The sequence below is a fragment of the Amblyomma americanum genome, chromosome 1, assembly GCF_052857255.1.
Source record: "Amblyomma americanum isolate KBUSLIRL-KWMA chromosome 1, ASM5285725v1, whole genome shotgun sequence".
NCBI lineage: Eukaryota > Metazoa > Arthropoda > Arachnida > Ixodida > Ixodidae > Amblyomma > Amblyomma americanum.
Window position 1 is genome coordinate 188,660,477 of NC_135497.1, and position 22,469 is coordinate 188,682,945.

The 22,469-nt window shown below is 43.3% G+C and overlaps 1 protein-coding gene across 5 annotated transcripts in view; it reads left to right on the plus strand.

Moving 5' to 3' along the window:
- Positions 1-22,469, plus strand: part of LOC144114389 (rac GTPase-activating protein 1-like) — a 75,314-nt gene that overhangs the window by 18,808 nt on the left and 34,037 nt on the right. For 2 of the 5 annotated variants that reach the window (XM_077648092.1, XM_077648093.1), the window contains exons 4-13: positions 3,495-3,555; positions 3,625-3,746; positions 4,140-4,305; positions 7,128-7,305; positions 9,487-9,642; positions 11,772-11,995; positions 14,497-14,669; positions 15,429-15,501; positions 16,213-16,321; positions 20,430-20,668. In XM_077648092.1, the coding sequence (XP_077504218.1) occupies positions 3,495-3,555; positions 3,625-3,746; positions 4,140-4,305; positions 7,128-7,305; positions 9,487-9,642; positions 11,772-11,995; positions 14,497-14,669; positions 15,429-15,501; positions 16,213-16,321; positions 20,430-20,668 (1,501 nt within the window). The remainder of the gene's footprint in view (positions 1-3,494; positions 3,556-3,624; positions 3,747-4,139; positions 4,306-7,127; positions 7,306-9,486; positions 9,643-11,771; positions 11,996-14,496; positions 14,670-15,428; positions 15,502-16,212; positions 16,322-20,429; positions 20,669-22,469) is intronic. The other 3 variants (XM_077648095.1, XM_077648096.1, XM_077648094.1) reach the window with 2 other exon arrangements.

Genomic DNA, 22,469 nt, shown 5'->3' on the forward strand with positions numbered 1-22,469 from the left:
TTCAGTCTGTGTGCACAGTAGAACCTCATAATTTAAACTTTCAGGGCAGAAAGTCTGTTGGTATAAATACTGGTTCATATTGTAGCACACACAATGATTGGGTTGGCATACCGTGACCACACTGCACTCGTGATCTCAAAGCTTGTGTTCTTACTGGATGTCCTCTGGCATGTGAACTTGTGAATTATAGACCCACCATGGTGGCTCAGTGGTTAGCATACCTGACTACTGAGCTGGGTTCCTGGGTTCAGTCCTGGCCGCGGCAGCCACGTTTCAGTGGATGTGAAACACAAAGGCACCCGTGTGTTGTGCGATGTCAGTGCACGTTAAGGAACCTCAGGTGGTCTAAATTATTTGGGAGCCCTGCACTGTAGTATCCCTCATGGCCTATGTGCCTTTTGGATGTTAAACCCCACAATTAACAATTTGAATTATAGTCTGTGCTAGAAAATCATCTGAATTGAGTCTCTTCATCAGAAACACTTAATAATTGTTCATAGCAAAGCTCGAATCTTTTTTGTGTGTGTTGATGCTCGTCCAACAGCAGAACATGTGTTTATTGCTCGGGAAATTGCATTTTAATGTTTTTCCATCACTCAATTCAAACTCGTTCCGTATACACAGAAATAACTCATCACTGTTTTGAAGGAAATGGCGGTGGTGCCTAACATCTGGGATCCGTGTACAAAAAACTGGCGGCGCACTGTTTAGTTCTGAAATCGGCTGGTGGTGGGTACACTTGTTTATCATTTTATTTAAAAAAAATTTTCTGCCTTTTCCAGCTCATAAGAGCTCCATTCTCAATGAAAGCCAAGCTTTGTCGTTAGAACAAGGTAATCTGTCGATAGAGGCCAACTTCAGTCCTCATTGTCTTTATAATTAAATATTTTAGGAAGCAGTGAATCGCGTGGTACACGCTTGGCAAGTCTGAGACCATGAACGGAGGAAAATGCTGCTGTTCTTTGAGTCAAAGGCCATGCATGTAGGGCAAAACGCTTCGTCGCGAGAGGCACGGCCGTTTCGGAGTGGAGAAAATTGGCTGTGCTCTATGGCTAACCTCTGGTTACGGTGGCTGCCATAGCATGAGCACTCCTCTGCAGCATCATAATGTTACCAAAGCAAAGTGCCCATGCTCATCCCGGAACGATCGCTGTGACCCATGCTGTGACTGGTGGTGGCCTGTTTATTAATTGCGGCTTTCCGTAGCCGATCTCCTTCAGTCGGAGCAGGTTTGAGGGTGCCAGTTACAGTTTCGATAAGGGAGTGAACTGTCACGTGACACTTTTCAAATCTTGCAGGCATTATTTTAAGCAAAAATAAAGAAAGGGCTAAAGTTAAAGTGAAGAAAACTTAAATGGGCATTTCTCAACTTTCTCTCAATCTTTGACGAATTAAATTTTGCACCAGTGTTGATGATACAAAGTTAGCTAATTTATCTTTGTTGAGCAATTGGCAAGTTATGTGCATTGAAAAATATGCAGACCTGGTCAAGACTGCCTACAACCCTGCACTACTGATTCAGGTCTGCAGGCAGCGCATTGTCATTTTTAAAATACTTGTGCCAGTTAGGTGAAACATCCTATATAACTGCATTTCTACCTTATTTCTCAGTGTAGGGTTCCTGCTACAAAGCATTTATTTATTTATTTATTAGTACCTCAAAGGCCCACTAGGGGCATTACATGAGGGGTGGGCTAACTTATCATTTAATTAGATCAGTGATGAATGATTTGAAGCATTCCAGGCCAGGATGGATAAAAGCTGCAGCGGGCAGGTTGTTCGTCTCTTGCGATCTGGGCAAAGAATGATTTCAGGTGCGCAGTAGTGGATGTCAGGGTATATGATTAGCTTTCGGATGACTGATGCGAAGTGAAAGGCACTGTGCAGGGGTTATAACGAATGACTCAAAGGGGAATGATAAAACTTGTGGAAAAGGCAGTCTGATTATTTTCTGACAGGGTACAAGGCTGGGGAAGTTAGCTTTTGTTTTCAATGCTGTTATGCTCGTATGATATGAATAATCGGAATGTACGAATGCTAGATGGTTAGCCCATACAAACTGTTGGCGGTAAGTCAAAAAATTTCGGAGCCAGTCATAAACTAGTGGGTTCAGGTTTAGGCGTGATGGGAAACTTTGTCAAAAGCTTTTCCAAAGTCTAAGAAAAAGAGTGTCCCTAGGTGTGTTAGTGTCCGTACTAGAGCTTATGTCATGAGTAAAGAGAACCAATTAGGTAAAGCAGGACAGGTTTTTCAAGAATCTGTGTTAAGAAGGGTAAAAAAAGTTTAAAAGTCTGCAAGAAGTCCGTGATGTGTGAGTAAAGCTACTGCAAATTAAATTTTTGCCTGCTACAAAGCCTGCTCCAAAATGTTCTTGGCAATTCCCACCATTGTGCCTCGACTCTGCAGGTTGCCCATACTGTGCTCCAAATTGCGCCTCTTATTCCTAAGAATTCAAGAATTGCTTAAGCTAGGCTGTGTGCATCACAGCCTTGCTTAAGCAATCCTGTTTTTCTTGGTCCTTCTAGTGCAGTAGTAGGATGAAAAGGGGGCTAGTTGGGTTACGTTCATATTCCATCCGCCGTCTCTGTTCGCGCTGTATTTTTCCTTGTAGTGCAGGCTGAATAATTTAGTTAATATGAATGCAGCAAGATTGCGCTGCATTTGGTTGTCATATTGTACCCTCTACTTGTACATGGAGGACCACGTACATTGTACTCGGTCCACAGGACTAGAATAGCACTTACTGTTATGGCTGTTACTTAAATGTCATGTTATGTTAAAAAAAAAAAAATGTTTACCGAAGGAATTGTCAGGGTAGCGTGTCCTGACCAGTGTACTCATTTAATTGCTGTGCTAAGAACATGCTTCAAGGTAAGTGAGTCACATTTCTCTTTGTGCAGGGCATGATCATTTGAGAGGCTCTTTTTTGAACTTGGTTTTGTTTAAGTTGTGAGAAACCAAGTGTATTGACTCAGAGTGTTGTTAGAAGCCTCATGGGAACATGTATATAAACCTTAATAGATTGAAAAAATGGAAGGTGTTTGTGCTCTGCTGCACAGGTTAAGAATTGTTTCAGAGAACGGCAACATGATGACTTAGCTTGAATATACATAACCACTGCCGCCGCAGTGGCTCGGTGGTTATGGAACTCTGGTGTAATGTGCTATGTCAATGCATGTTAAAGAACCCCAGGTGGTCGAAATTTATGGAGCCCTTCACTGCGGCGCCCCTCATAGCCCGAGTTGCTTTGGGACGTTAAACCCTTATAAACCAATCCAAACATCACCACTACTCCTGGCCTGCTTCTGAAGTCAGATCTGTATTAAATTGCGATTAAAATTTGCATTTATCTGTGGTTTTTCTTTCGCCTCACTGATCGGGTAAAAGTGCTCAGAAAGTCTTGTTTTATTCCAACCGAAGCAGCTGCTTCCTGGTGGAAGCAAGATACAGCCAGCATGAAGTAGTCCCCTAACAGTGTTTTATCTTGTTTTCAGGGAAGTTCTCCAGAAGGAGGTCCACCGCCGAGAAAAAATTGAAGAAGAAAAGCAGAATAAGGTAAGGCTTATGTCTGAAATGTTTTATTCGCCTTGATCTCAAATGAGACAATCCCACATATCTTTGTAGCAACATCAGCTTGACCTGATCAGAGATTTCATAATGAATGACACAGAACTGCGGGATGAAACTATTGAGAAGCTTGCATTTTTGAAGCCTGAAAATGAAGGAAAAGATTTTGATGCAAACAGGTGAGTTGCAGTAAAGCTGTGGTGAACACAACTTCTTTTCTTTCTCTTAACTAAGGAAGGTTTGGCTGTCATTTCATTGCATTACTTTACAGGAAGGCAAAGTTCTGAGTACTGTTTCAGAGTGTGGTACTTGTTTTAGTGTTATAAGAAGCATGACACATTGGGATCGCTGAAGCACATGACAGAAGCACTCGATTATTTTATCTTAGCTGATTAGTACTGTTGTCATAGTCATAACGGAGTGTTTAAAAGAAATAAGCTCACAGTTACAAAACTAAAATGGTACAAGGGTGAAAGAAAGCTGACTAAATGCTTGAAAAGATTTTGTTAATTACGATTCAGCAGGTTTAAAGTGGGAAAATTGTTGACACTGCTGGACTTTTGATACTTCAGGTTGGGCACTATCAACGAATCCATAGGTTCTGTGCTCTCCCCATCTGGGGACAGCCTGGAAATTAGCGATAATGGCACATGCCGCAGGAGTTCCCGGTCAAGAGTGAAACGTCGCTCCAATGCAGTGCACCCAGGGGAACGTGTGTCACCCGTCAAAAAGACCAAGGTAGACTGCTTTTTTTTACTTTTCTTCTCAAGCCTTCGGGGTATTTATACCTGAAATCAAATTTTTTCACCTAGTGCTTTTTTTTTGCATCTCTCCACTTTGAAAGCCACCGCTGTGGCTCAGTAGTTACAATGCTCGGCAGATGACCCGAGAAATGCGGGTTCGATCGCGGCCGCGGTGGTCGCATTTCAGTGGAAGCGAAATGCTAGAGGCCCATGAACTGTATGATGTCAGTGTGCATTATAGAATCCCTGCTGGTCGGAATTATCTGCAGCCCTTCACTACGGCATCCCTCGTAGCCCGAGTCACTTTGGGACGTTAAATCCCATAAGCCAACCAAACCATCTGCACTTCGTATTCATTTGTTAATGCTGAAATTATGTTGAATGGCAGTTGGAGCTTATAACAGAGCTTTAGGTCTACCTTTTGATCACCAGATTCTGGAGGCTGTTTTCATCTTCCGCGGTGGTCGCATTTCAGTGGAAGCGAAATGCTAGAGGCCCATGAACTGTATGATGCCAGTGTGCAGTATAGAATCCCTGCTGGTCGAAATTATCTGCAGCCTTTCACTACGGCATCCCTCGTAGCCCGAGTCACTTTGGGACGTTAAATCCCATAAACCAACCAAACCATCTGCACTTCGTATTCATTTTTTAATGCTGAAATTATGTTCAATGGCAGTTGGAGCTTATAACAGAGCTTTAGGTCTACCTTTTGATCACCAGATTCTGGAGGCTGTTTTCATCTTTGACTGTTTTATCCAAGCTTCAATATTTTTGCTAGCTTTCGGTAACGTGATGATGGTTTTTTTTTTTTAATGACAATGCTATCCGGGGAAAAAAAAAGGATATTCAGAAGCAGTGCCCCAACACAGAAGGGTTTGGGTTTATGGGAATTTAACGTCCCAAAGCAACTCAAGCTATGAGGCATGGCGTAGTGAAGGACTCCGGAAATGTCGACCACCTGGGGTTCTTTAATGTGCACTGACATCGCACAGTACATGGGCCCCTAGAATTTCACTTCCATCGAAATTCAATCGTCGCGGCCGGGATCACACCCGCATCTTTCGGGTTAGCAACTGAGCGCCATAACCACTGAGCCACTGTGGCGGCCATCCAGCAGAGAAGGAAAATGAATTTCACAGTGTGTTAAGGAAAGCAACTATGAGAGACACTATGGCGTCTCTCATAGCCTGAGTCGCTTTGGGACGTTAAACCCCCATTAACCAAACCAAACCTTCTTTCTTCATAGAGCGTAAATTTGGATTAAAATTAAAATTTTACTGAGTGTTATTTTCACACCATAAATGTTGCGACGAAAGCCTTCACAGCTGCTTAACTGCTAACAGCTGCATCTTTTTCTCTCAAAGAAAGAGACCTGAGGATGTTTGAAACGCCTTACTGTAAAATACCGAGCAAGCACCCATCTAAAATTTGAGGATAATCACGGAATATTGTGGGACGGATACTTGTTCAGTCCAGGTGTGAAAATCGAAAATACACACATGGAGTGCACCTTTGCTTGCTCTAATGACAGATCATTAAAGGACTATAGACACCTAATTTTCTTCTGTCAAACGATGCATTTGACATGTAAATAATACATGGATTATAGGGTGGTATTTGCCTATAACCGCAAAATAATTTATAATTGAATTTCTTCCCTCAAGTTGTTTCGGTTTCATCGATCGAACGATGATTATGACGTCAGGTTGATGTTTTTGACCGCAGCGGTGGCAAAGTGGTTCAGCATCCGCCTCGCATACGGGAGGTGCGGGGTTCGATTCCCAGTGCCGCCAGGTACCCACCAGTGACACAATGGGTACAAGCTTTCCTCTGGTCTGGTACTCAGCTTATTTAGGGTGAAATGCTTGGGAAATGGGTCTTTGACCCCACCTTGAGAATTCGAAAATACCTTGTGCCATGGCGCTCTTTGGCCATAGATGCCCTTGGGCCACAATAATCCATACTCGTCATCAGGTTGACGTTTAGGTCACATGATCTACTATAAAAAACTAATATAATCGCTGATATGTAGTTTTAATTCACTGCGACATTTAATTCAGCCTCTTCCAGGACATGAAATGACATAAATGACCTGTCCACAATTATGTAGCAGATGTTTTATGCCCCATGTGACCTGAATGCCAACTACACATCAGTCATCATTCGACTGATGGAACCGAAACAGCGTGAAGAATAAATTCAATTGTAAATTATTTAGTGGTCGTACACGAATGCCACAGTGTGCTCCATGTATACAAATGTCTAAAGCGTCATATGAAAGAAGAAAACACGCAAGCAAAAACTTGGTGTCAGCCTCTGGGCAGGTGGGCTCGGTAGCGCGTAAATGCTGAAAATTCCGGAGAAAGTACCCTCCCAAGCTTTTCTTTGAAAATTGCTTGACCTTAAGCTTCGACTTGTCATCGGAGTTATCTCATTGCCCTGTTTAACACCCCCTACCCCTCCTCTCTCTCTGCGATAAGTGTTGCGGGAGTACCGAAAAATTGGTGCTTGATGTGTGTTTGCCATGTTTTTGAACTTCTCCTGGACATGGAGCATGGGTACTTGCTCTTTTTTTTTTTTTCTTTCGAGAATTCAAAATCTCAATAAAGAGGGGTGGGAGGGGTACTTATTCAAGTGTGTTTGAGATGGAATGAGTCATGTTTAACTGTCATTCAAAGGCTCCAGTTTTCCCCTGTGTGCAACTTCTTTGTGGGCCTTAGCATAGGCTTGAATTTTAGACCAGTGTTTGGCTGTGACAAACGTAATGTCATTGGTTGTAACTTTTTATTCGAGTTTAGCCTCTTGCACTTGTTTCAGGGATATGATGAAGTAGACCAACCTTGTGCAAATGTGATAACTACAACTGTTACTATAAAGGACGGAAAAGACTTTGTGGCGACGTCGCGTGTTTTCACGCAGCCATCAACACCAGCTCCAAGTGTGCCACCACCCACTTCTCCAGAGGCAGATCAGGAACTTCCTAAACTTATCAGCGGTCAGTTCAGCATTGCACATTGCATGCGCTACCACACGGGTAGTGCTGCCCTGGCTTGTTTTCAAGTTTGTGTTTGGTATATTTTTCCTTCAGTGTGCCTGGGTGTGTAGTCAAGGAAAGCTTCCTTTTTATATGCATCAGGAATACCTAGCCGTTTGAAAATACAAGCTATATGAAATAATCGGGGATGATGCATGAGTGTACAAGTGATGAATGGGACCTCATGACTTTGGAGCAGGAAGTGAAATTTAATCAAATGCCATTCTTAAGATGCATGCTTAGTGATGTCTGAGCCTTTGCACTTTCAGACATGCCAGTCTGCTCATATACACGACATAGCTGGGTGTCCCATTTCAGAGAATGGCTGAAAATGCCATTCTATCAGCTGTTATGCTATGTTGCTGCTTGCCGTGTGACAGTTCATAATGAAGGTGCACATTTTGTAGCCTAAAGGTTAATGTGATGGATCAATAAAACTTGTAGATGGGCTAGATGGGTCATGGTTTCAGAAAGTAGTAAAGCACACTGATAAGTTTTGATAGAGTTCATGCCCAGCTTTGAAGTGAGTTTACCAGTTATTGTTGCCATTGGCTTTTGAATGCATTTTTATGTTATAAAGAACCGGCTGTACCAAAAGTCTGAACGCACAACCTGCAGGTGTTGTGTGGCCAACAGGGTCTTGTTGTGCGGCTCACTGGCCCTGAAGATGTTCTAGAAGTGCCGTGACAATATTATCTTGGTTTCTTTTCCATCTGCATCGCATCTTTGTCACTGTTCACAGTTCGACACCAGCCGCTTGCTCACTGCACCTTATTTTGAATCAGTGACTAGATATACTTAGTGTACAAATTGAGGAATAGTAATTGCCTACCTTCACACTATCCCCAGCTGTGAGCCACCGATAGACATTTGTTATGTCTGAAACTAAGATTTAGACGCCGATAGCTGTTGGTGGTGGAGAGTGCAAGCAACACGAGGCGACGAGTCCTTTCCCTAGGTCAACGGTTGCTGGGCAGACTGAGAGCAGAGCAGGGGCGTGTGGGGAAAAGGCAGGTGCTTCCATGACCAGTCTAATGGCAGCGGCGCAATCACACGCACAGTTCTCTAGTCCAGTTGTGGTGTCTCCGAACCACTCACTCTTCCAACCTCACTCGTAGCAGCAGAAGGGGTGGGAACTGCTGCCACAGTCGCATTAACAGCACGACCACAAAATGTTTTTTCTCGAGTAACAGAGGTTTATTGTGAACATTTTCAAGGTGATTTCACCTACAGTTATTTCTTTTAATAATTTTAATAATTCTGCATTGTCCTTTCGGGTCTTTACGCAAAAACTGCATGTAATGAAAATCTGTATGTAAAAAAGTTGCGGACTTTTCTGAATTTCGTTAGCTCCAGGTTTAACTGTATGCATGATGCATCAAGGCACTTGGCTGACTTTGCACCATTCCCAACTTTCAGTGATGCTCAGGCTTAGTTTTAGTACGCAGAGGCTGAAATTTTTTTTGTTGTTCATCATATGTGCTGTTCTTTCTTCCACTTTATCTTGACTTCTCTCCTTGGGCACTACACTGTCAGTCACCTTACTCCAAAAAGGCTTTGACTGCATCACTTGCAAAAAAAAGGCAGGGATATTAGTGTGCCTGCGCAAAAACACAATTATGTGTCACCAATGCATCCGTACAGCATGTTGCAGGCCATTCACTTCCAAAGACATAGATTTCCAGTTTTTACTCACTTGTGTATGTTTTTTTTTTTTCATGAAGTCTTGCACGGACGCAAAATCAGACTGGTAAAATATAGTGGTCTTAGCAACGAATTCATTAGTAGCTGTACAAACCTTGAGCTGGTCTATGCACAGCACAGGCCTGCTGGAACTGATAGGCTACAGTAAGAAAAAGTTTTGCCACAGAATTTTGGTATGTCCACAAATTAATTTATAAGAAAATGGTAACGGAAACCCATTTTTTCGATAAAATCATTCCGCTTTGCTCACCAAGGCTGTTTATTACATCGTGGAATATTGTAATGCTGACTGTTTCAAGAATGCCATCTTCATGCATGCCAATAAGTTTGATAATTACCTTCAGCATTATAGTTTGAACGAGTGCATGTTATGGGGTGTCAAGTGTACTGTCAAATTAATTGTCACCACTTTCATGACTCTTGTAAATGTTTTAACAGGCAAGCTTTGGTACCACATGCATGTTCACCATGGACTATTGAAGCAGAAGCTGGAAGAAATTAATTTGGGAACATTGCACCAGCATAAAGGACAGAGACATAAAGAAGGAGCAGACAGGACAAATGCTTGTGTGCCCCGTCAGCTGAGTTTTTCCTGTCAGCTTCATTCCTATGTCTGTTCTTTATATTGGCACAATGTTCCTAAATTTGAATCGCTAACTTTCCCACTTTTCTGCTTTAATTGCAGGAAATGCTCTATATATCGGTGTTGTACATAAAATTGCATCTTTGAAAGGCTGATACTGTAGAGCAGGTCAACCTGTAAAAGTTTGCAAAACACTAGCAATAACTTGCCAGTTATTTCGGGAAAGATGCAGAAAAATTTGTGCATATGGTGATGTTTGTGTAGCTTTTGCGAAAAAAAATCTTGCACAAGTCATACCGGTGTGCAAGACGCACCTCTTCATTTGGTAAGCACTATAAAATTGCGTTCAGGATTCCTTCGTTAAAGAGTGTGACGAAAATACACGATTGTGGCAGCTGCAGTGCATAGATGCTTCTCGAGCTCTTGACAGCGTGCCTTATTCCTGCGGCCTGCCTTTTCTTTTCGCTTCATCAGTGGTCTTGCATCTTTGCACCTACTCCAGAATTCTTTCTCTGGCGTCACTGTCTTCCTGCTGACTGGTTCCTATTCTCTAGCGCATAGTTGACTCTTAAATTGAATTTTGCATCATAGCTCCTTTAATTCAGTCAGCATGATATTGAGCAAGAGCATGTGACGTGCACTAATCTAAACAGAAGTGATGCTACAATCGAAACTTTCAAGAACATGGCTGGACTGGGTGTGGTAGCCATCGCATTTATTGCAGTTGTGGCAAAATTATGTGATTCTGTCAACAAAAGAGCATTTTAAAAATACTCTATTTTTAAATTTTCCTTTTTTACACATCAATTTTATTTTCAAACATAGGTACTGGGCATGGTAAAAGGACATGTGGTGGCGCATCATTTTTTGCTTTACGCAAGTCACATTGTTTTATAGGACACACTGATGAAAAATTCAAAAAATAAATTTAATGCCTGATCCACTTTGTTAAACTAAATGAAGACTTAGGTGTGCTAGCACATTGTGTATGGACCCTTTGCATAGGTTACTTACGACTGTTTTACAGACAGCGTAAGCGACAGCTGGCCTGACGCAGTTTCTGCCTTTCACTTGGCTGCAACTGGCGTGCACGGGTTTCGTCCTTTCCACATGGCTGCACCTGCCACAAAACCAGTTTTCCTCCTACACCAGGACACATAATGGCTTTTGCGTTAGTGACCCACCTAGTGCTAGCGTGCTAAAAGGAAAGGGAGTTTCCCTCTCTCCACTCTGTTACCTGCTACCTGTCACCCTCTCTTCATCTTCCCTCTCCCACTTGCTTTGCTCTTCCGAAAATGGAGAGGGATTTTACACTCTCCACTTTGCCACTTGCCAATCGTGGCAGGTGGAAGCTGGAGGCTTCAACTGTAGACAGATGTCTTATGCACTGGAATATACAGTATATAATGTAGCCATCAAGTATTGTCACGAATTCATGACTTTTGCTTCACACTTCGGCATGATTAATCATTAGCAGGCACTTGAACCCTGAGATACAGCTTGCAGAGCCATTTATCCAGTCCAAAGCTCCTAACTTAGGCCACTGCGGTTCTTCTGCTGCTCTACCATCTGAGTTGATAACAGGCTAGTGCATATTAGCACATGCATGCAGTAAGAATAGCAATGTTACATGTTGCTTGGTATAAACACCGAAGGGGCAATATCATCAGTGAGGCAGTAGTGCAGACATAGCTGTGTATAAACCAAAACGCGTCCAATTTTTTTTTAATGAATGTTCTAACACAACTTAACTCATCACAATTCAATCTGACCTTCTTGTGTCAGTTTCACGAAAACAGGCACTGAATCAGTGCTCTTCTCAGAAATGAATTACTTGAATTTAGATTTTTGCAACTTTCAAGGGCTCTGCAGCCATGTGAAAAAGCTATTACGTGAATTTCATTGTTGAATTGTTTACCTTTTGTTGTACCGCAGCTAGTCTCAAGCAAGGCAGAGGCTTAAGAAATATTTTTGAGAACAAGGAGTAATACGATCATAGATTATATTTTTAGTCAAATCGGCAACATTTCAGTGAAAGCGAAATTGAAAAATGCCCATGTGATGAGATTTCAGTCCATATTAGTTAAAAATACAATAATTTGCAGTGGAATATTTTTTCTCTCTGATGTGGGTGTTAAAGGCTCTGCCCCCACGACTCCTGTCAGCCAGAGACGTGGGAGAACAGCGACACCCAAGAGAAGCCACTCAGCTGGGAGACTCATGTCAAGGGAACACACTTTCTGCCCAAAGACAGTCATCAAATCTGAGACCTGTGGCCCGTGTGGCAAACGCATCAAATTTTACAGAACAGCCTACAAGTGCAACCGCTGCCGTTCAGTCTGCCATCCAGAGTGCAGAGACAAGGTGAGTTGGCTGGGCTCGTAATAGCAAAAGGGGGCAGAGGATGTGTAACAACCATTTATTCAGGCAGTGTTTAATTGTTCTGGTACATTAACAAAACACCTGGGGCAGGTACTTGTTGAAGAATGTAATAATTATAATTTGGTTGTTGGGGAAAGGAAATGGCCCAGTATCTGTCTCTCATCTCGATAGACTCCTGAACCGCGCTGTAAGGAAAGGTATAGAGGGACTGTCAGAAGAAAGATGTTCCATAGTGGAGGGCTCGGGAATAATTTCGACCACTTGGGGATCTTCAACGTGCACACCACTGAGCCACTGCAATGGGTCTGAAAAATGGCACCTTTTCCAGAACTTAGTTTTGTCGTTCTTAAGGTCTTTATGTAAAAAAAAAAAATGCTGAAATCGGGCATTGTTACAAAATGCTTATGAAATGCAAGAAACAGCAGCAAATATTTGCACCACTTCCTTCATGAGCGAACCATTGTAAACACTGGTTTAACAGTAATTCGTATCTTAGCCGCCGTGGTGGCTCAGTGGTTATGGCGCTCGGCTGCTGACCCGAAAGACGCGGGTTCGATCCCGGCTACGCCAGTCAAATTTCGATGGAGGTGAAATTTTAGAGGCCCGTGTACTGTGTGATGTCAGTGCACGTTTAGAACCCCAGGTGGTCAAAATTTCCAGAGCCCATCACTAGGGGCGTCCCCATAGCCTGAGTCGCTTTGGGACATTAAGCCCCCATAAACCAGTAATTCGTATCAGTCACGTGATTAAACTGCTGTCGGCAGCAGGCAGTGCATTGACAGAGTCTTTGTCAGTCGTAAAGCCTATAATCGCTACCTACATGCAGTCCACTTGTTAACTGCTGAAAAGGTATAGGGAACCTGTGCTGAAGTTTGCAGTGCCGTAACACACTGCCTAGCGAGAAGAGCAAGCAGTTTTCAGTGCACTCTTGGTGCTTTTCCGCGCCATCTGCATGCACTTATTGGTGTGAGCCTCCGCGCTGTGTCGAAGCCACCCGTGCCATGCATCAGCTACCTGGGCTACGCCGACAGAAGCTAGGCAGTGAATGCTATCAGCCAAATGGGGCATCTAACCTTGCAGAATGTGTTGTCGCGTTTTCAGCGGCCCAAGCGGCTGACAATAGCAGTTTTTAGTCGCCGAATGGAACAATTGGAGTGCCACCTGGGCAGTGCAGGTTCTCTATACCACGAAAGCAGGAGTAATTGCAAAAGATCAACTGCGGGTCATGGCATTCTTCTCTATATGCTCCAGTTGTCAATGAGCTGCTCTTTGAGTTGTGTGCATTTACATAGCATTCAGTCACCTTTTCGCTTTTTTGAGGGCATTATTAGAGCCTAGGAGCTTCTTGCTATTCATTTTCCTACTGCAACTAGCATCATTGCAGTTGTAACTGTACAAGAACCATAAAAATCATAAAAATGGCATCCTTTAATTGATTATATGCTAGTGAAAACATGAAACATTTTTGTAGCTGCCTTAATTTTTTTGTTTTCTGGCTTTAGAGGAGCAAAATAGTTGGTATGCAATTGTAACTGCCATCTAGGAGAGGACAGTGCGCACCTTGTCTCTGTAAAATATAAATCTACATGCGTTAATGGAATGAACTGCTCCCAAATGAAATTAATTTCAACGAGAGCAATTGGTGTTTTAAACTGAGTATCTTATTCAGCAATTAGTTATGTTTAAAAGAACTTATTCTGCTGAGGAGCTTTATAATTTTGTAAACATCCAGTTGCTGCAACTTTTCCTATTTGCGTAATTGGGGAAGCTACACTACTACAGCTTGCTGCTGGCCTTTGCCTTCCTTGGGACGAGCAACAATTCCTTTTAGCCAGTCTCGTTGCATGGCGTCATAGGTTGCTCATATTTCTGATAGTCTAGTGCATATGTAATTTCTGAGAAGCGTAGAGTTGAATCTTACTTTGTGTTTATGAATCGGCTGCTGCAAATGCTCTGAAAAAGCTCATTCCATCGCATAATAATTTGTGTCAAATAAGATGGTACACATTCTTCGCTCCTGTTTTTACTTCCACTTCCCCAACTATACTAGTGTTGACATTTGTGAAACAGACAGGGCTTTCCTTTTACTCTCTTGTGGCTACTTGTTCTGTGGTTTCATGGCATTGCTGGTACCTAATCTTGAACTGTGAGTATTCAGATTGTCTGCAGTGGTTGTCTTCAGAACGCCACCATCAAACATCTGCTGCTGCTAAAGACCCTGAAAATGAAAGGTGGACATAGACAAACATAGGGTAGCACCTGTTCTGTCAGCCTTTCATTTGCGCTGTTAATTCTCACCTTCATAAAAGTTGTTGATCCTTGCTCTTTTTTTCTTCATGGATGGCTCCCATTGTGCTTGCTTTACACTGTTTTTGCCACAACATTGTGGGAATTTTTAATTGTTCAGCAGCCTGACAATGTTAGACTGCATAATAGTCATCATTGTGCTCGTCATCTTCCATCAAGTGACTTGCTTTAACCAGGTACCATTACCTTGTTTTCCAACGAGCCAAACCCCAACGCAAGGAGGAACTGCGGGTTGCCGTGGCAGCCTTTCAGACTACGTGCCGTCTACCCCACCTATGGTGCCAGCACTTGTTATCCATTGCATACAGGAAGTGGAAAAGAGGGGGCTGCATGATGTTGGCCTTTATCGGTAAATACTTCATTTACAACTTTTACGGGATTTTTTGTGGAAAGGAACACTATCATTACATTTGAAAAACTTTTGTGAAGAAAGAATTGAATCAGATTGAAGGTCAGAATGAAAATTCACATGCAGGTCATGGATAAGAATGGCTAATTGTGTTTCGCCAGAAAAGTCCTTGAGGAATTCATGTTGAGAAAAACAAAAAAAAATGATTCAAGGACATGCATTATGTGACAATTTCATATGCTAACCTAGGATATGGGATGGCAGGTGATTTTTTTATCTGACTTAAAGTGGAACGCCCTTCCCACCCTTGCAGGTACTGGGTATGTCGCCCGTGGAAAGCAATTTGTAAACAGTAATGATAAATAAAGTGCAAGAACGTGCCATGTCTTTAAGAGTTTGGAGTTGTGGTTGATTGAAGAGTTCTTGCACGCCTGGGCAGCACTATTGGCTATGATATATACTGAAGTGAGATGCCCTGGATTAGGTTTAAACACATGTGGTTCCTTAAATGCATTAAGATATTAGTATACAAGCACTTTTGCATCTGGCTCCCATCAAAATGGGGTTGCCTCAGCCAGGATCGAACTCTCAAACATTTGCTCTGTAGCTGAAGATCCGGAAGAATGGGGAGATCTGCCTTTCCGTAACCAAAATTGATAATAAGCTGTTGTTAAACATACTATGTTATGTACATGTCAGATGTCCCATTTTGAGCTGTTCATAGTTTAGCTATTGATCTTATTGTCTTTTAATACATAGGATACCTGGTTCAGAACGGGAGGTGCGTGAGCTGAGGGAGCAGTTTGAGCGAGGCAAGGGTATTCCAAATATGGTGAGTTGTCAGTTCATTACTGCTAAGGTGTGATTTAGAAAGTGGAGAATCATTCTGGCACTTCATTTTTATTTATTGCACATGTTACACCAGGGGTGTGCAAATATTTGACATTTTCGAACTGTGAATCACATATAGTTGTACCTAGTTATAACAGAGTCGCAGGGCCCGGTGATTACTTCGTTACAGTTGTAGCTTCATTATAGCCCGTGTTATCCGAGCTTCCAAGAGAAATCATCATTCTTTTGTTATATCCATTATTTCGTTATAAGCCATTTTGTTACAAAGAGGTTCTACTGTATCCTTTTATTCAATTCGCTGAACAAATCAAATAGTGTATGTTCAAAATTATTTGAAACAAATCAAATCCATTCTCAAGTTTTCTAATAGTTTTAGAATAATTGGCACGTATTTCGAGTAGGACACACCATAGATTTTTTTTTTTTTTTTTTGCCGCAGTTGGTCTGTGCGGGAAGGAAGGTTCAGTGCACACGAATATTTGCAGAAGTAGCAAATAATCATGCAAACATTTCATTTGTGTTCGATTCATATTCGATTCTGTTTTTTAAAACAAAATTCATATTCTATTTGGTTTCGAACAAGTAGTATTCGCACACCTCTGTGTTACACACAAGTTGCTGAATAATATTTGCTCTTTGATTTTACATACCTTCTCATATGTTACATTTATGACTGGCATTTTAATTTCAGTCTAGGGCTGACATACATGCTGTATGTGGTGTCCTGAAGGACTTCCTGAGATCTCTTCGTGAGTGTCTGATCACGAAGTCTCTTTGGCAGACTTTCGTCGATGCTGCACGTAAGTCTTAAAGGGCCATTAAGTGTCCTCTTTTTTCTGACCTGCTGATTTGTTTAGTCCCTTTTTTCCTTCTTTTATTATTTTATTTTCTCTTTTACTCTTGTTTTATAGCTTCAGATTCAGGGGAAGGTCACTGTTTGATCCAGGCAAACTTTTTCTTTTCCCAAATGACAAGTGTTCCTGATTTGTCTTGAAATTTACACTGTGCAGTAAGGCTCACAAAGGAAGTGCGAAGCAAGTCTTTCTTTGTTTCTAGCAATGGATTGTTATCTGAGTTAGGTTCTGTCATGGAGCAACCACCTGTTTCATTGTCCAGTTCGTATCCACACAGCCACTTGTGCTGCCCTTTCTGATAGCAGCAAGAACAGGATGGCCTTAGTATGCAGAACATTGTTTGTGGAGGTGCAGATTGATGGAGGACAGAGAAAATTTGACTTTAAGGAAACTGCAACGGCAAAATGTCGCACCTCCGTTTTTTGTACTCTTGCGTTTTCTGTGGGAAATCCTACCATTCCAAAGGCATATTTCTTGTAATCTCAAGTTAAATGTTTCAGGACTCTCTTAATGTGATGTCGTGTAAGACAAACTAAAGTTGGTTTGTATTGATAGATTGCTGCATCTAATGGCAAAGAAGCCACTTCTACTGAAAATGAAGCTTCTGTTATCTAGAAAAGGTTAAAAAAAATGAAAACAGGTATCAGCACCACTGGCTGTTTTTGCAAGCAAACTGTGGTGGTGTCAAGACCCTTTTTATTTTTTAACGTGGAACGCTGTGGTTAGGTTACACTGCCATTCACTTCCAAATGGTGGCCAGTACTGAAAATATTTGTTATAGTAGCTTAGTAAATGCCGCACCAGTCTTTGATGACAGCCTAGCGGAGGTTATAGTCGGTAACGTAGTATGCATACCATGTACTGGAAAAATCAAACTGTTGCTTACACATTCTTGATGCAGTGAAGTTTTGTCTAGTGTCTGTGTTCTGCCTATATAACTTTTGCTCAATGCTCACTGCGCTGAATTCCCTGTTTACAACTACCCTCCGAGGTAACATAAACGAGCATGGTCTGTGTTTGCAACAGTAACAAAATTTTGTAGACTCCTGGTGGCAACTTTTCGTACACTTCTTCGCATTACAGTGGATTCTTGTTAATTGGACCGGCACTTTTGATCCATCAATATCAAGTGTATAAAAAAGGCCCCCATTAATTCTGACTCTGCACAATTAGAACATGTTTTCAGTCCCCTCTGAGTTTCATTTATCGAGAGTTGACTGTGAACATAATGACGATCTATTAGCATGATGACTCACTGTGCCTTCAAGCTATTTGTAAGAAATGGGAAATTTTAAAACTTGATAAAATCAGATATACTTGAGTGGCTGCTTCGGGAAAAAACAATGAAGTTGATACAGTAATACCCCACTGTTAAGTTTTTCACGGAACCATGGAAAAGAGAACGTACTAGCCAGGAAACATAGGTAGTAGGTACAACAAGTAAAAAGATTGTATATCTTTGCCTGCCACTTTTAGTTTTTATTTCTTGGGAGTGCAATACGGTTCTCTGGAACTGGGGGGGCTATGTGGCTCTTCGTCTACCTGAGCAGCTGTCGGTAGAAGGGAGGCAGCAGCAACGAGGGAGTGTGTACAGAGCAAGCAAACTTATGGCTCGTTTGTGTTAAGTTGAGGAAAGTAGGACCCTTGAGACTCCAACCGGACAGCTTTATCCAGCCAGTCGAATACCAGCCAGAGCCCCAGACACGTGCCAGCCGCCGTGAGCCTCGCGCGACCGTGCGGCAGCGCAGCCAAGCCAAGCAGGCGGTCTAGCCACTGCATGTGGCCACTGCATGTGGCTACTGCCTTCAACATCTCCCCTGAAACATAGGAGAGTCTCTTGGGCGGAACTACAGTGTCCACTCTTGGTGTATTGGTGGGAAGAGGCGTCCACACGGGTCGCGTGTGATTCTCCCAGAGAATTTCTGTTCAGAGATGCCTCGCCTCGTCTACGTCTGTCTCTGCATCTGAATACACAGATGCCTCACTGTCTTCACCTCCTGGTGCCTCGTTGTCTCCACTTTCTCTCCCAGACTTGGGAAAAGGAACAAGGTGGATCCGATTGCACCGGACGGTGCCGTCTCCAGTGTCCAAGATGTAGGACCGAGGCTCGTCTGCGGACCTCTGCACGTTCCCTGTCCTTTTCAGGTCCGTTACCCAGATTTCATCCCCCTAGAGAGGAATTGGAAGCTGACACACGCCATGTCGCTTGTCGTAGTCTCGACGCTGCTTCGCATGGTATTCTTCTTGCAAATTCCGGAGTTCGGTGGCGTCTGGCAAGTGGGGAACCAGCATTCCGGAAGCGACGGGAAGCCTTGTCCTCAACTGCCTCCCCATCAGTAGCTCAGAGGGGCTGTAGCCGTTTTTTAGTGGTGTTGACCTGTAGGATAGGAGGGTCAGGTACAGGTCCTGAGTCTTTTTCAATGAAGACTTGATGATTTTCACTGCAGCTTCGGCGAGTCCGTTGCTCTGGTGGGCTCGAGGTGATATGTGTGAAGCCATATTCACAAGCAAACCTGGTAAAGTCGGACGACGAAAACTGCAGACCATTGTCGGAGACCACCACCTCTGGGATACCGTGGTGGGCGAAAAATGATTTTCAGTGTGTGATTACCATACCTGAAGTTAACTTTTCCAGACGAACAAGTTCTGGATATCGGGGAATAGTAATCAGTCACAATTAACCACCAATGGCTATTGAAAAAGATCATTTCCATTGCAACGCGCTGCCATGGTAGAGGCGGAAACTGAGCGCTCTGGCTAAGCTTTTTGCTGTTGCTGGTTGTTTTTATACAGGCTCTGAAGTTTTTCACGGTAGTCGTGATGTCTTTCGTCACCGTAGGCCACCAAACAGTGTCCTTGTCGCGAGCTTGCGTCTTCGTAATGACGAAGTGGCCTTCGTGCAGAAGACGCAAAATTTCGTTCCTGCAAGATAGTGGAACAACCACACGGGCTGCATAGAGAGGCAGATCGTCTTCTGTGGTGAGTGGGCCACGATGCTCGTAGAAAGGCCTGACCTCAAGGGGCAAATCCCGTCTGGAAGGCCAGTTTTGCCAGTTTTTCTTGCAGAGCCTTCGGAGACATGAGCACACCAGATCTGATTTCTTCGCTTCTTTTAACCACTCAAGGCAGTGTCGCTTGATGGGAAGGGTTGTCCTCACCTTCTTTGCGACGGCGCTGGCGAAGGTTAGCACCTGCAAGTCTTTGATGACGGCTTGCCGAGTAAGGGAGTGTGGACATCTTCCAGCATGTAGACGTCTTGGAGCGTTTCACGTCCACGGTAGGCAAGTTGAAGACGCACTACGCCCTTGGCTGCGAGAGGTCTCCCATCAGGATTGTAAAGCTGCCGAGGAGCACACGACAACGGAGGCTGATGTCGGAGCATGCTGGAAGTCGTAGGTGAGAGTACAGATTCATCAGCACCTGTGTCGATCTTGAATTTGACAGGTTGGCCTTGCACGTGGATGGTTGTCTCCCATGTTGACGTATCGAAGGACGAGACGGTTCCGAGAAATCCACCTTCGCTGTCGGGTCCTGATGCTTCAACGATGTCAACCCGGCGTGACATGCAGACAGACACATAGTGACCTTTTTTGTGGCAGCCCCTGCATACCAGTGTCCACGCTGGGCATAGTGAACGCAGGTGTCGTTCTTTCCCACACCAATGACACAATGTCAGAACTCTGAATCAAGACCACATCCGCGTCCAGCTGACAACGACGTGAGCAGCGTTCATGAGAGGCGCTGTGTTGGTGGGGGGAAAGGTCAAACAATTCTTGCTCTAGCAAAATATGGGCATCTTACTTGACACAATTTGTAGTTGAATAAATTTTTGAGCCGAAAGTAGGATTTCACAACTTGAAAGCTTTACTGTATTGTTTCCAGCAGGGCAAGGAGGCTATCCTTTTGTGGGTCTGTTTAATCACAATTTAATCTGAATAATTTGATATTCAACGAGAAACTTCAAAAATTTAATAATCCAAACAATGACCCATTACTGCTGCTGCTTTGGGCAGAAAAATGGTGATGCTCTTCTGCCATTTATGTGGTGCCACAGAGCTGAAGGATGGCAACCGAATGTGTGCCACGTGGGAGGCAATTCAGCAGCTTCCTCAACCCAATCGAGACACCCTGGCAGCCTTGATGCTGCACCTGAAGAATGTAGCCTGCCATGAGGAGGTCAAGATGCCGGTCACCAATTTGGCCCGTGTGTTTGCCCCAACCATTGTGGGCTTCTCGACTGCTGACACTGCAGCAGTAACCAGCCTCCTTGCAGAAACAGAACTGCAAACACAGGTGAGCCCTGATGGCTTTTGGTAACCTAGAGAATGTTTCCTTTGAAAAAGATTTATATAGGAATCTTTGACAATACTTGGTTGGGAGGTTATAAAGAGAAAAATCGGATCAGTTGGCTTTCCTTTCCTTTGTATTTTTCCTGATAAACTAGCAACTGGCTGTAGGATAAGTTGACTTTGGTTTCATGCTGTTTTTGATATATCATTTCAGCAAATGCACGAGTACTATTATGTCATGTCCAAGAAGTTTAGAGATTGTACTCTAGCTGGTTTGCTCGCCTATTAGTAGTATGTGCAACAAGCATTCAAAGAAAATGAGTATTCTTTTTCAAGGGAATACAGTCGATGACAGTCTTTCTGGACTTGCTAGGGACCACAAAAATGTCTGAAAAATCTGGCAGTCCGAAAAATCAAATTTCACTGAAAAAAATTGAGTTCTTTGCCAATATGCCAGAAGAAGGCGTCAGTACTTTTGTGCATATTCTGAAGCTCCTCATGGCGAAATTTCACCGCATGTGGTGTGACAGAGATGACTGGCGGCGACCGCTTTCATGAGCTCTGCGTACGATGGCTGTGCTACCTTTGGCATGTCACCGACAAAACCACGGGTTGGGACAGTCTAGATGCGAAAGCAAAGCCACCATTGTAGGAACTGCATTGCACTTGCAGTACGAAGGGCCTGGAACCAGAAGGCGAAGATGCAATAAGAGCCAACAAATGGCCGAAGCAAGCGCTCCGTGTTAGCCTTAAGCAAGCGCTCAGTGTTAGCCTTGAGAATTAAGCCTAGTAACTAGAGCAAAAAATGGGCATTGTAAAGAGCGATATGCACTCTGCGGTGCCTTGCGTATAGCGAGAGGCATCTTGCAGTCATCAAAACACCTGTTTTTAGCAGTTTTATGATAGAAAATTCAGGGTTGTGGTGCATTTTTCTGCAGGTATGCGCTCGCCTCACTTTGAGATACACCAGCATTTTCTTCCATGCTCGCAGCCTCCATGAAGCCGTATGCCCCCCATGCACTTCACTGCTACCTCTTCCCGTACTTGAAACGAAAGACTAGGCATAGATGAGTTCTGTTACCTGTGACTAGATATTGTTCAAGTTTGTAGCAGACGACGTCCAAGAACGGTGCAAATTTGAAAACACACGGGCGCAACGTGTCGGCTCACAGAATATCAGCCCCGCCATTAAAGGCTCCCTTTTAGCTTGAATTTCGTTTTGTTTGATCAAGTTTTTGATCTCCCTTGCAGTTTGGCATGGCTCCATTGTGTACATTTATGGCAGCTTAGGTTATTTGGGCTGAGTGCGAACGAGGCCCAAAAAATCGTACATTGAGTTGTGGTGCATGCGAAATTTCAGGTGCTCTTACATCGCAACAGACGTTTTAGTGCAATCACATAGTGAATGAGGCCCTTCACATGCAATACAAATGAGGCAGTCCAATGACTTTTCTGTGAGGACATTTCTCAGTTGTCTCTTGATTAATTTCAGTGCTGAGAAGTCTCTCTCACAGTCTACTGTCATTTCTCAGTTGTCTCTTGATTAATTTCAGTGCTGAGAAGTCTCTCTCACAGTCTACTGTGTGCAGTGGGATTACAATTAGGTATGAACCAGATATACACGCCATAAGAGGAAACAGTTCTTTATGTTATCTGCCACAAAAAGTCTGCTGCTGTCAGCTTTCGCTTACTCAGATTTAAACACAGAGTTGGCAAAACCAATCCACTCTGCTAGCATGTCCTGGGTAGAGTAGGGCACAGCTTTTCCAGTGCGTTGGCAAAACGGAATGGTTTAAAAGCGCAAA